Source organism: Coniophora puteana, assembly GCF_000271625.1.
Source record: "Coniophora puteana RWD-64-598 SS2 unplaced genomic scaffold CONPUscaffold_11, whole genome shotgun sequence".
Taxonomy (NCBI): domain Eukaryota; kingdom Fungi; phylum Basidiomycota; class Agaricomycetes; order Boletales; family Coniophoraceae; genus Coniophora; species Coniophora puteana.
The window spans coordinates 785,483-798,309 of record NW_006913063.1 but is presented as its reverse complement, the minus strand read 5'-3'; the positions used below and the strand labels follow the sequence as shown (position 1 = coordinate 798,309).

Here is a 12,827-nt window from a genome sequence, read left to right as displayed (position 1 = left end):
GGTAAATACAGCGTCCCGCCAGAGACTACACTTGATCTAATGAGCCCATCTTCAAATTTCAAAGGGCAACGTGGGGGAACTAATACCCATTGTAGTCGCCGAGGTGGAGTCCATTGCAAAGCGTATCTCAGCGGAAGTCCTTGTTGTTGCCGGCGAACGTTGACATGATCATTCAAATTGGCACATCTTCATCTTTGGACTATTGGAATGTGCACTTTCCTCATCATTATACATTGCATTGCGGGTTCTGCTATCACACCAGGCATGGTGCACAGCGATGTCTTTGAATACCACGTATACGCAGCTTAATATGCTGGCCACCATTCGGTCTGGAAATACTGACTCTAGGATTAACGATGATGCTCTCCGATGCAAGGGGTATATTCTGTCTATTTATACTTTACAAAGCGCTTAAGCTTCTACGTGCCGGACAGACTATCGGGCAACAATGTCAATATGACTTAGAAGCTGTAATTGATTGGCCACCCACTCGAGAAATCACATATGCACATGGGGCAGGTGACATACCCTGCTGGCCTTTGCACTGTCTTGATGGTAATAATTTATGTCTGATAATTTTGTTTGCCCAGCCTCCCGCATCTTCATCATTTTCAAAATGAAAAGGGCTGGGATGGATGTTATCTGAATGACATATGACTGAACGCATATCATCATGACTTAGTTTAGACTCAGAGCTGGACCATAATCTCGGCCTCCGACGCACGCATAGAAAACCTTGCTAACTATAACTACTCTCTCACTTCCAGTACATCAGACTAAAATACCAAATGGCAGTGCCACACGATAGAGCGCATGCTTATAAGGCCAGCGAGTATGCTCATGGGTGTAAACCGATCCCACAGACTTGGAAGATATACACCATGCCCTACATCTCTAATTCCCCGGAAGACGTACCAGTACTCATTGAATATCAGGCTACAAACTATCTTATTGGTGCGCAAATGTATCTAAACTCAAGCATTGCAAACACGCTAAGTAGATGCCGTAGTATCGCTCCTTACAGTAGTGGTCTACGATTATGGTTAGTCTAAACCAGCTCCATTGAACCACCATTTCCTTCTTCCAAATAGCCCTCAACCTAAGCCAAGAAGTGAAGCTCATGTCGTCTATGATCATACAACTGTTCTCTAATGTGCCTTTCCTTAGGTATCGCTTATATGGGTGCGTACGTAGTCGATAATGACGGGACGACACGGCTGAATTTTTTATGTAACCATTTTTTAAAACAAATTTCAGCAACATAAACGATCCTCTTTAACGTATTGTTACGTCTTCGTGAGTGATCTGCGTAACCATGACCCGTTGACGTGAGCTTTAATTCCCTGATATATATATTCAGCTTCGATATGTCGGCTTTCTATATCTTGCGTGAGTACTGAAACGAGCGTATCAACTTCATGGCTATTGAAGCATTGAATGTTTTGATCAGGACGTGCCTCGGTTAGTGCCTTGCCATAAATTCCATGAACGAATGTGTTTAATCATTTTCAGTCACCAATTTCTCCGTCGCATTATCAGACAGAGTGAGCTGGCTTTACTACCAACGAGAAACATAATTAACGCTTATGGGTTCGGCTTTGATAGGCGTGAGCGTAGTACTTGCTGTCGTCCGGGTTTAGATGACTGACGGCTCGGGATTCCATACAGCTGTAGGTCAATATCCTTGTTGATGTCCAGCTAAACTTAAACCCCAAAGGTGAAATATGGGAAATACTCTTCACCATCGTTCTCCCTATCGTGCTAATCATGGTCATCCAAGGTGGCAGATTTGGCTGAAATGCAGTGAAGTAGCTAACTTGAGGGTTTCAGGAGTTATGTGCGCGCGAGTGTGTGCACTCTACGACAATTCAAAGACGGTGATCGTCTTCCTTCTCAGCGCATTTATCTTTACGCAGCTGCTGAGCATTTCAATGGCTGTCACACTATCTTCCCCAAAGTATAATTATGCATGTGAGTCAAGGAAGTACCGCTCAGGTAATATCGATATTCCTTGTCGATTGACCACACCGTTTAGATTCAGAAAGCATCTTATTAGGCATCCGCCAATGCCTCGGTTTTGAGCCGAAAAGTCCATTCTTTTGGATCTTGAATCTTGTGACTGATGGAGGAATTTTTACGTATGAGGCTTTGCTCATTGCAATGCTCGTCTACCGCTCAGTAGTTTACCTGAGAGAGCACGGAAATTCAGCTGCCGCCACAGAACTCAGGGGGCTAATCAAGCTACTGATGGGCCAAGGTGTGCTGTATTTCATATGGTAAGCTCGTTCCTTCGTCTTATAGGCCATAAATCCTCACGGCGCCTAGGGTGCTCATGTCTGTTACCCTGTCCATGATATACAGTCTCCCAGCAATCTTTGATCTGGTGAGTAACGCTGTGTCTTGTAAACCATAGTGTTATGTCGAAACCAACCTGACAGCCTTAAAACTCTAGGCATCACCCACGGTGGTCAACACCCTTGATAGTATCATCGTGGCGGTCAATATTGGACTCTTGTGCATGTTGGGGCCATGGCTAGTCCTCTCCCTGCGCCGGAACCATTCGACTCGTTTAAATGCGGAGTCCGGCATGAGTAGAGGCACATTCAGCTCAGTCGCGTTTTCAGCGCAGCCTTCGACCTTCAATGAACCGGACACACGAGCGAATAGAGTGTTCTGAATTTTCAGCTGGGACACGACAAACCACGATGAAGGCGTGGTTATCTTTTAGCTTTCTTTAAAGGCTTCAGCCTCAACCGCCGCAATGCAGATCCGCGGCAATCTTTTGCATACTTCAAGTTAACCTCGTACATTAACACGATTTGGGTCTTTTCTTAGCACTTCAAGTATCAGCATGTCCGCCGTTTTCTTCTTCTTCCATCTGACTTTGCTATTACCCAGTTCAATCAATCTCAGGTTTATTATGTATCCGGGTCACGAGGCCTCTTGTAGGACCTGATATTTTGATTGTGACAGGTATTGCGTCCCAATTATACTTAGCAACAGAACTTCTGTAGATGATTTCACCCGCTTGCATCATGCGATATCACTGCAAACAAAACCAGGATCTTCCATGTACGCGCAGGCGCGTGCTTTTCCTCTCTGGGATTCGGATCCAGGCAAGGAGCGGTGTGCGTGCGATTAAATTCGCAGACACACTCTGTGCAACATAACCCGGCGCTCCAGACAACTCACTTGGCTGAAGGATGTACGACAGCGTGACCGTAGATGACCATGGCACCGGTACTATTCCATCGTCACCACCTGCTTTGTGATTGTATACAATATGGCCCCAGAGAGCGATAAACGTGATTCATCATCATCATAATCATGTCAAAGGGTCCGACTGCTGGTTGTCATACAAAACAGTGAGGTAGTGTTCAGTAGACTCTCTTGCCGCGAGGGTGCAGGTCCGGCGATGCCGGGCCATACAGTAAGGTGCTGTCGTGGTCTATGGTAAGTGCTGTCCGTCGGGCCTAGTATCGGTTATGCGTGAAATGAATGGGGAGATGTACGGCATGGGAAACTCGCGGTCACTGTAGTAATAAATAAGAAGAGAAGATGAGGAAATGAGAGGAGAGGAACGGAGACATAGAGAAGAGACAAAATGGCAGACGAGCCACGCCAGGGACATGAAGAGAGAGGGGTGAATTAAAAGGGCCGCAGAGCCTAAGCTTACCGGTTGGAGGGGTGGCTTTCTCTGGGGCTAGGCGTGGCGTAGGCGGAGGAGCGGCCTAGCCCTTATCATTGCTGGGTCTCTTGGGAAGGCGTTGACGTCTAGTGACTGCGTGGTTTTGAGAGTGGGAGCACCAGGAAAGGAAACCACCAGACGAACAACAAGGAAATGAGCGAGTACCGCGCGCTAAGGTTCCACGGAAGCAGAAAGACTCGCGCCGTTATGCATTAGCCGTTGGATCTATCACTTGGAGGCAAAAGTACAAAATTGTTTCCGACGCCGGGAACCGAACCCGGGACTGCTGTGGTCATCATTGCTTCAATACTTGGTAAAAGACAATGTAATGCTGTACCACAATCCAGTTCTAATGACAGGGAGACGTCGAGGAGTGAGACGAGCACGCACCATGTTGACGGCCTCGAGCGTGAGGTCGGACGATTCGTACAGGAAGAGGTAGACGACGACCGCACCGGTCAAGCTGCACGCGGCGAAAACGTAGCCATAGCGGTAGTCGATTGCCTTCGTGATGAAGGGCGTGAAGAAAGCGAGGAGGAAGTTCCACACCCAGTTGGCGCGGCGGTCGACAGACTGGCCTGCTTGGCACGCGTCCGGGTTGGGAATGTTTCACGGATGAGAATCCATACACCGCTGCGAAGCGGACGTAAGGTATTCATTCTGATATTAGGGTGTATCTAGACCACTTACGGTGCCCATGTCATGGCGTAACCCAAAATGAACATGCAAGCGGAAACAATCATGACTATTGCCATAAATCAGGTCATTAGCTGGCAGCAACGTAATGACGCTGAACACTCACGCTTGCCAATGCCTTGGTTGTGCGTCGGATCCTCAGCGGTTCCGGCAGACGCGAACACGACTAGCCACGCAGACTGCCAGATATCACCTACTATGAGAGGTGTGCGACGACCAACCTGTGGTGCATTTCATGAGCTCAAATGAAAACTTTGGCACAGGAAGCAACCAACCTCACCTTCTCCATGATGTACATGCCTCCAAACCTGCAGAAGTTCGCTCTTGGCGGAGCTCACACACTCGGAACAGAGACCTTCATGGCGAGGTGGAGAGCCTGTGGAAGTACGACACCGATCTCAAAGCAGCATTCGACGAAGAACAAGACACCTTTTGTACCAAGCTATATAAGATGGAGTCCTCGCTCCTTGACTACAGCGTCTACGCGAACACGCTGCGAGACAAGATCGCCAAGCTTGAGGCGCAGCCCAAGCGCAGCGCCGCCGAGGCCCACAACGCATCCGCGTGGCTGAGGGACTTCAAAGCCGCAAGGGACGCCGAGCGAAGTCAGCTCCTGGAGCGGGCGGACAAACTAGAGAGCCAACTCGAACGCAGCGCGATCATGCTCTTCGACGCCAACATCGCCTCGAGCGCTGCGAGGAACAGGGCGCGGACGGCGCGGAGCGGTTCAGGCTCGATGTTCTCGCGCTCAAGAGCCACCATGCGGAGGAGCACGTGCGCATGGAGCACCGGCACCGGGTCGAGTGCGAGGGGATCCGCGAGGCGGGCGCGATTTGAGGGAGAGGAGAATCGGAGATTAGTGGAGCAGGTCGAGGAGCTGCGTCACTAGGAGCGGGAGCGCAGTCGAGGCTGCTCTCAGGCTGAAGAGCGGGTCGGCGTACGACGAGATCATCGACGGGGACGCGTTGTTGTCGATTGGGCCGCTGGAGTTGAGGCGACGGGCCTCGACGGACGATTGTTGGCCTAGGATGGATAACGCCCCGGGGTGGATCGACACGCGCCTGTGCGGGCACTCTGAACGACTCTTGGACGCGGAGACGGACATCGCTTGACACGTAGAGCAAGCCTCCTGCGCAGCGAGCGAAGCCCTCTGGCTGAGCACGTATCAAGGTCTGCTCGGAGACTAGGACATCGCAGCATTAAATATTGAAGGACCAAGTCGCGGCTCTGCAGAGACATCCGTGCGACGTCGGACCGGGTTTCCCGAGATGGGCACGTAATGCTGTGCAGTCCAGTTCTTTCAGACGAACCAGCACCTTACAGAACCAACAAGGCCCATACCTGCGTTTTCACTCCGGTTATTTTTAGTGCTATAGATTCCAGCTTTGAGACGTTTCATAAGGGGCCTAATACCCTCAATATTCTCCGACTGTATGTTAAAATGCTTCCCAAAATATTCGGCTAATGGCATGCATATGTGCGTACGATTTTGGAGACATGAAAGAAAGACACTGTTATGCAGCTACATTAACGAGTCTCGTACAATCGCAACCACTGAATACTCTCATAAAGTGCTGAGACATCACTTAAGGGCTTTGATACGATAGAAAAGGCTGACATACTGTATGCAGGGCTACTGAAGATTATGGGGGGCCAAGATACGATTGAAAGAGGTATAAGAACTACGGTACAATAGGAGCCGCAAAAACATCTCCCTTGAGCGCGAACTTGATAGACAGGATTAAACACCACGAAAGCTGCTCCAAGGGGAGGTGCGGAGGATAAACTCGTACATGCGACAGATGTTCTAGACACAATGTCGTGCCGCAATATATAAATGTATATATACACTACAAATCAATGATGTACTTACCTTCATTCGTGCGATGAATGTCAAGCCGTCAGATATTCGGACCCTGACTAGGACTGCATGGCGCATCATACGTACACACAAAAGGACATTTAGTGTCCTATACAACCAACATCCAATGAGAGCTGCGAACAAACTCTTGAACACTCAAGTCAAACCAGTCTAACCCTCATAAGCCTCAGTGAAATCCGAGACATAGCCTACCGCCATAAGAAACGGATGCTGTATGTTAGGCGCCTATCAATAGTGCCACCAGGAATGCATAAGAACGACTGAAGCTGGGAGTTTAGTTAAATGTTGGCACTCGGGGAGAAACTAAGGTCAAGTGAGTACGAGATCCAGCCCACCATCCGTGACCGACTGACCGTAGGTACTGTAGACACGCAGCTCTGCGTGCAGGCAACTCTTATTACTAGTACTAGCATCACAGTTGTATTGATGAAAGCGGTATATCGTGGGGGCAGCGGAAAACCGTAACGGTAGGTCCTGCAGCTGATGACTGCTGGACGCGACACCCATTATTCATTCAGAAGGACGATCACCGACTCGGACAATGCAGCACTGTGACTGAGGACGAGAGAACAAAACTGAGCTGGCGATTCAATGAATTTCTTTGGCTTTTTATATGCGAGCAGGGTTAGCCCCTTTCCAGCTCACGAGACGCGTGTTGCGCGTCATGACGTGTGCGCCCTGAAAATGGCTTAGTTATGTCAGGGCAAACCTTCCAGGAACGAAAGTGTCATGCCTCAATTTGGCAGGCTGCATCAGGCACATCAAAAATTCGTTCAAAATTTTAAAGATACGGGTTATACCATACGCAGGGCTACTCGCGACCGTAGACCCAAGATACAACCTCAGAGCCAAGATACGATTGTAGGCCCGTGATTGTAACGGTCATCACAGAGTACTTATACAGATGGAGTGGACTATCATACCAGGAATCATGCTATGATAGAAAATGAGCTGAAATGCGACAAAGGGCTGCCCAAGGGCTGCCACTAAAGCGATTCCCACCGAGAAACGAGGGCATTCCAGCAGCATCAACAAACGTGGATAGTCCCAGAATTGGAAGCTTAAATCGAGCGGTTCCTTAGTAGTTGTTTCATCATAGATCACTGCGTCAGAACAGCGTAACACCCTGGCCAGTCTCAGTCAGCTTGTGATGGAAATGCAGTGCCAAACACTACGGGAAAGTGCCACGTAAATGTCAGGCAAAGACGCCACCGGTGCTTCCGGGCAGTGCAATAAGCAAATGGTAGCAAACGAGATGACACGGACGGATGATACGGGACAGAGGGACACATTCGGCGTGAGGAGAACCCCGACGGGACGCTCGGGAGAGCTTGAACATACCAGAGTCGCGGTCGAGGTTGCTGAGTCTGACCTCACGGAACCACTGCACATACGCGAGTGGCTCTTTGACGTGGCCGAGGTGTTCTGGCAATGTAAATATAACCCGCACCTCAGCAACACGAAGACCTAAGAGGGCAAACAGTTAGCAAATAAAAGACTGAAATTTGACATAGACACGCACCGTGCAGTCCTCCGTGCTTGGAACGCTGAGCGTGATCCACCTCAAATCCACCTCTACCAAGACTGTGTCCCACTGGGCCGGCGCTTCGCGCTTACGTGCTCCGTTCCACTTGGCTGAAGTTGCTTGAATATTAATCCTGGAATACTGACTACAAAGGAGAATAATAGTAAACCTAGTCCCAGATAAGCCTTTGTTAAATACACGTACTATATGTCATACCACCCGTGAATTCTTTCGCCGCCCGGCGGTTAGCAAACCCGAACCAAGACAATGGTGAGACGAACATGAGATAGACGTAGTTCACATCTGAAAAAAAGTGCATGCTGTGCAAACGGGAACAGTCGATCGTGCTGTGTGAATGGGAATAATCAGCTGTGCGGCGCAAACGAGAGATGAACCCTTGCTGTGCAAATGAGCGAACAAACCCTTGCTGTGCAAGCTGTGCAAACGAGAAAAAAATGCTAATGTTGCCACCATATTGGCGCCAAGAGCAACGGCCTAACCAATAGCAGTTAGTTGGGCGCTAAATAGCCACCTCAAGAGTTTACCTCACATTTTTTGGTGCAACACGCTACGGAAGAGCGCCACGGAAGTGTCTGGCAGAGCACCACCGGTGATTAGTTGATTCAGTGCCGTGAAATACGGTAGGCAGACCGTGGAATGAAATCTTGCCATGATTCACATGACTAAGCTGATACTGATGATCATAGGACCATGCCACGGAACTTTCAATGATCAATGCACTTGTCATGCATATGACGGGGTGCTCAACACTCATGCTAAAATGTTACAACCACAAAATGAGCTGTTCGTAGAAGAGGCAAAAGGATTGTATCGTTGTTGCAGCTCAGCGCTGAATCTCATTAAACTTGATCAAAGAGTCTTTGATGCGATGAGCAAAAGCTTTGGTGAAATTATACAAACTGAAGACATGTATCCTGTGTGCAAGTAAATCCAACTACAGCACGTCGATAAATGTCATGAAAAAGGTCTACTATCATCATTATCAACTAGTATTCGGAGAGGCACAAACTAAACTCTACAAATTACATAGACATGAAAAGCAGTTTTACGCCTGCCGTCTCTAGAGCACCAGCAACTTCGAGAACACATTAATATGGCAAGAGCAAAAATCTCAAATCTTGTTCGAAAATTCAAAAGCTCAAAAACGCAGGATATTATTGTTGCTTCTTAATCATAAGAGAGCCATACGACACGTCTGAACACGGAAACAAAGAGACCATGCTATGAGATTGAGTTTGGTATCTCGGTACTTATTCTATCTGGTTAAAAGAACAGAGTGGGTTACAAACATTAACAATATGAGAAACATCGCCCTCAACAATGGTATGGATGAAACAATGCGTGACGGATACTGGGAGCGACATCAGCCACATGGATTATGGCGAAAGCATAGGAGAAGGGCATTAGGAGCTCATCAATGATAGGCTGCTACATGCGATAAGCAAAACACAACACGCAGCTGTTATTGGGGACACCAGAAATTGGGAGGGGATGCTGGGCGAGCTATGGAAGTAGGAGCAACGCACCATCATTTATACATTGCAGTACGAACTATATCCGGTAACTTGAAGAGGCGTGAGGCAAAACGTCATGCTGTGTTATTGCTTACCAGTGGCGTTGCGCCTCCCAGGGCGCACGGAAGCCTTGGACTTGCCTAGGACAAACGGGGCAAAAGCAGGTACGATCAAAAATTCGTCCACAATTTTAATGATACGGGTTATACCTCGGTAAATGTGATGTCCCATGGGAGGAAGCGGAGGTTGGACACCATGCCCTGTTAAGGCTGTACTTGACCTGTGGTCCAAGAAGGGATGGACATTCATCAGCGTATGGTCGTCCAGGCGAAGTTCCTTGCGGAGCATATGATGGGGAACGCCCTTGTTGAACAACATTCCTTCTTGGAAAATGATGAAGACTTATGCGATGGCCAGCGAAGTCGAGCCAAGAAACAGATTAGTGTATATTCATCTTTGGACTGTTTCACTGCGCGTTTGAACTTCTCCGCCTAGATTAATGTCGCCCCTGACAGGTGTAGCGATATGTATAAATATAACATATCTGCTGAGTGGCATTGTATTTGTACCAGAAACGCTGATCAACTTCCAAAATGATGATGCTCCTGACCACAAGTCTAGTTCGCACGGCAAAAGGCCAAAGTAGGTACGTGGAGGACAGTTGGACAAGGATATCGACTCGATAATTGCTCCCGCAGCTGGCTTGGTAAAATATACATGGCACAGCCGCCACACTGTACCAATATTTCCTTGCACTGATCTATGTCCACTCATACTATTGATAATGTTCTGCTGCTTCGTAAGTTACGTTCAGCATCTGGCTATCTATAGGATATTCTTGATGCATGTGCGCAAAACCAAACCACGATCGAATGGATACCATCATGACATATCATTGCATTTTGGTCTTGGACTGGACACCGGATCGAGGATATTTGGGATATGCGTGGAAGGCATCACGAACTACATTTATGATCTCGCTACTAGCGTGAAAGAGTGGCGTGTCCAAAGAACAGCTGTCGCTGCTGTTCCATGCATGTGCGCACGTATAAAAGGTCAGCAAATATACTCATTAATAGAAACACCCACACGGAAGACACCCAACATGCCCGCAGTCTTAAATTCTCCTGCTCTTATACCTATCCTCATCGAATATCAGAAACAAAATTATATTCTTGGTAGGTAGCCGCCCGTAATCGCAAGTGACACAACGATGCTGAACTAGATTGAATACCGTAGTGTCACTTCTGACAGTGGTGATCTACGATTATGGTTAGTTGAAGATAGCTTCACTGAATTGTTTTGTGACTCTTTTGAATTAGCTCTCAACCTGAGTCAAGAGGTGAGATATATTCCATCCTCCAAATATAAAACTACCTTCTGAAGTGAACTGTGTCAGGTTTTGCTGATATGGGTGCGTGCTTAGTTAGCGAATGCAGAATGACGCTGTATTGATAATTTTACGGGTTTGGGTTCCTTAGCAATATGGAATATCTCCCCTGACATATTGTTATGCCTTTGTGAGTGGTAGTATTGGCACTACAGCTGATATTATATACTGAAGACATTTTAATCGTTTCTCTTAGTTACGCTATGTTGGCCTAATAATCCCTATGTATGTTTTGATGCAGACTTGCTTTCTACGTATTTTCTAACCTTTTCTCCCTTCATAAAGAATGACCATTGGTTGGTATTCTCGCAGCTATTGTTCTTCATGGTTGCGTTAACTTTACCAGTTACAAATCTTCCCGTTATTCTGTCAGACAGAGTAAGTCGGCTGTACCGATAATAAACACGAGAAACTTACCATTGTGGCTCTACTAGGAGTGATTATACTTGCTATCTCTCTAGGCCTGTTTGTTTTGTTTGGCTGACAGACGAAAAAATATCTCGCATAGATGTAAGCCAAGTATTCTATGGTGTGTAGCTTGTGCTCAGCAGTATAACTTGAAGGCACGATTTTGAATGTGTTGAACATCACTGTTCTTCCCACCGTGCTGATCATGGTCATTCAAGGTGGTGTTATCGGCTAACATCCAGTGAAACAACTAACTTGGAGTTTTCAGGAGTCATGTGCGCCCGAGTCTGTGCACTCTACGAAAATTCAAAGAGAGTGACCTTCCTCCTCTTTGGCATATTTATTATCACACAGCTGCTGAGTGTTTCAATGGCTGTCGTTCCATCTCTGCCACTTTATTCTTTCGTCTGTAAGTCACGGGAGAATTTCCTTAATTCTGTATGATATATATAATCCCGATCAGATCAAGAAGGCGTCTTATTAGGCATCCGGGAATGTCTGTATTCTAATTCGAATAATCAAGTATTATGGATTTTTGATGTCGTGGGCAACGGAGGCACCTGCGCATACGAGTTTTTGCTCGTTGCAATGCTCGTCTACCGCTCAGTGATGTACCTGAGAGTTCATGGAAATGCGTCCTCCTCAACAGACATCAGTGGGATAATCAGGTTACTGCTGGGGCAAGGTTTGCTATATTTTTTATGGTAAGCAATTTATCCCATAGTCTGAGAATATTAAGCTTCAATATTCTGTCTAGGGTGCTCGCAAGCTTCACCCTGGTCATATTCTCAAACCTCCCATTAAATTTCAACTTAGTGAGTAGCACAATTTAAGCGATAACATTGCCCTGCTGGGAACTGACTCGGATATCCGGCGATTTTAGGGCTCCGTTACTGCAACAGCTACCTTCAGTGACATCGAGAGTTCCCTCAATATTGGACTTTTCTGCATGCTGGGACCTTGGCTGATCCTATCTATTCGCCGAAATCATTTGACCCATTTGAATGGAGGGTCCAGCATGAACACCGGCACAATCAGCTCCATCGGATTCGGAAGGCACCCGCCTGCTCTCGACGACAGGAATCAGTAAACAGAGAACTTCCTCAGCTGGAAAATGACGGACCTTGATGAAAAGGTGACTACCTGCCAGAATACTTATTAGGTCATAGGTACTGCAGGTAAGACAGGTCTATGATAACTTTTCGAACATGTAGCTACATATATCAGCGCCTTGATGCTAGCGAGGACCGGGATTTCATTTAGCCATACTTGCCGGTCTCGCTACTCTTTGTCTTCCTTTAGCCTTTCCATATTGCGACTTAACTTATTAGTTCATTCTTATTTATTTATTTGGCAGAACTCTCTCTTGTATGATCAGCGGCCTTTCACTATTTATGACTTTGTACTGATATTATCTCCGACTGGTTTCTTGGGCTTGACGGTGTACTTACTTATAGGAATTCTCTATAGACGCTCCGTTACTTCAATGAGACTCAGAGACGCATCATATTGAAGCGGATTAATGTGGGGGTACCGAATACGAGGGGCGGTATAGGCAGAGGACGCGGGGATGAGTGAAATACCTCTCGCGAGGCATCCTTTGCAGGCCCGCCACTAAACAAGATGAAGCAGCGTGGTATTTTTAAAGGTCCGTTGCAACAAGAGCCGGTGGAGATTACCGTTCACATCGTCAGCGCCGATTT

At 47.3% G+C, this 12,827-nt stretch overlaps 2 protein-coding genes across 2 annotated transcripts; one reads left to right on the top strand and one right to left on the bottom strand.

Moving 5' to 3' along the window:
* Positions 1–3,983: 3,983 nt before the first annotated feature.
* Positions 3,984–4,673, bottom strand: CONPUDRAFT_156916 (uncharacterized protein; the record flags this gene model as incomplete). Its single annotated transcript, XM_007773905.1, has 6 exons — positions 3,984–4,019; positions 4,079–4,266; positions 4,302–4,321; positions 4,379–4,433; positions 4,491–4,605; positions 4,665–4,673. The coding sequence occupies 6 exons, from the start codon at positions 4,671–4,673 to the stop codon at positions 3,984–3,986; spliced, it is 423 nt and encodes a 140-aa protein (XP_007772095.1).
* A 5,758-nt stretch (positions 4,674–10,431) lies between these two features.
* CONPUDRAFT_75536 (uncharacterized protein) lies at positions 10,432–12,214 on the top strand (the record flags this gene model as incomplete). Its single annotated transcript, XM_007773682.1, has 11 exons — positions 10,432–10,504; positions 10,581–10,598; positions 10,649–10,668; positions 10,726–10,740; positions 10,808–10,846; positions 11,029–11,094; positions 11,178–11,226; positions 11,588–11,735; positions 11,774–11,828; positions 11,882–11,939; positions 12,135–12,214. 11 exons carry the CDS (start codon positions 10,432–10,434, stop codon positions 12,212–12,214), a joined length of 621 nt encoding a protein of 206 aa, XP_007771872.1.
* Between the last annotated feature and the right edge of the window lie 613 nt (positions 12,215–12,827).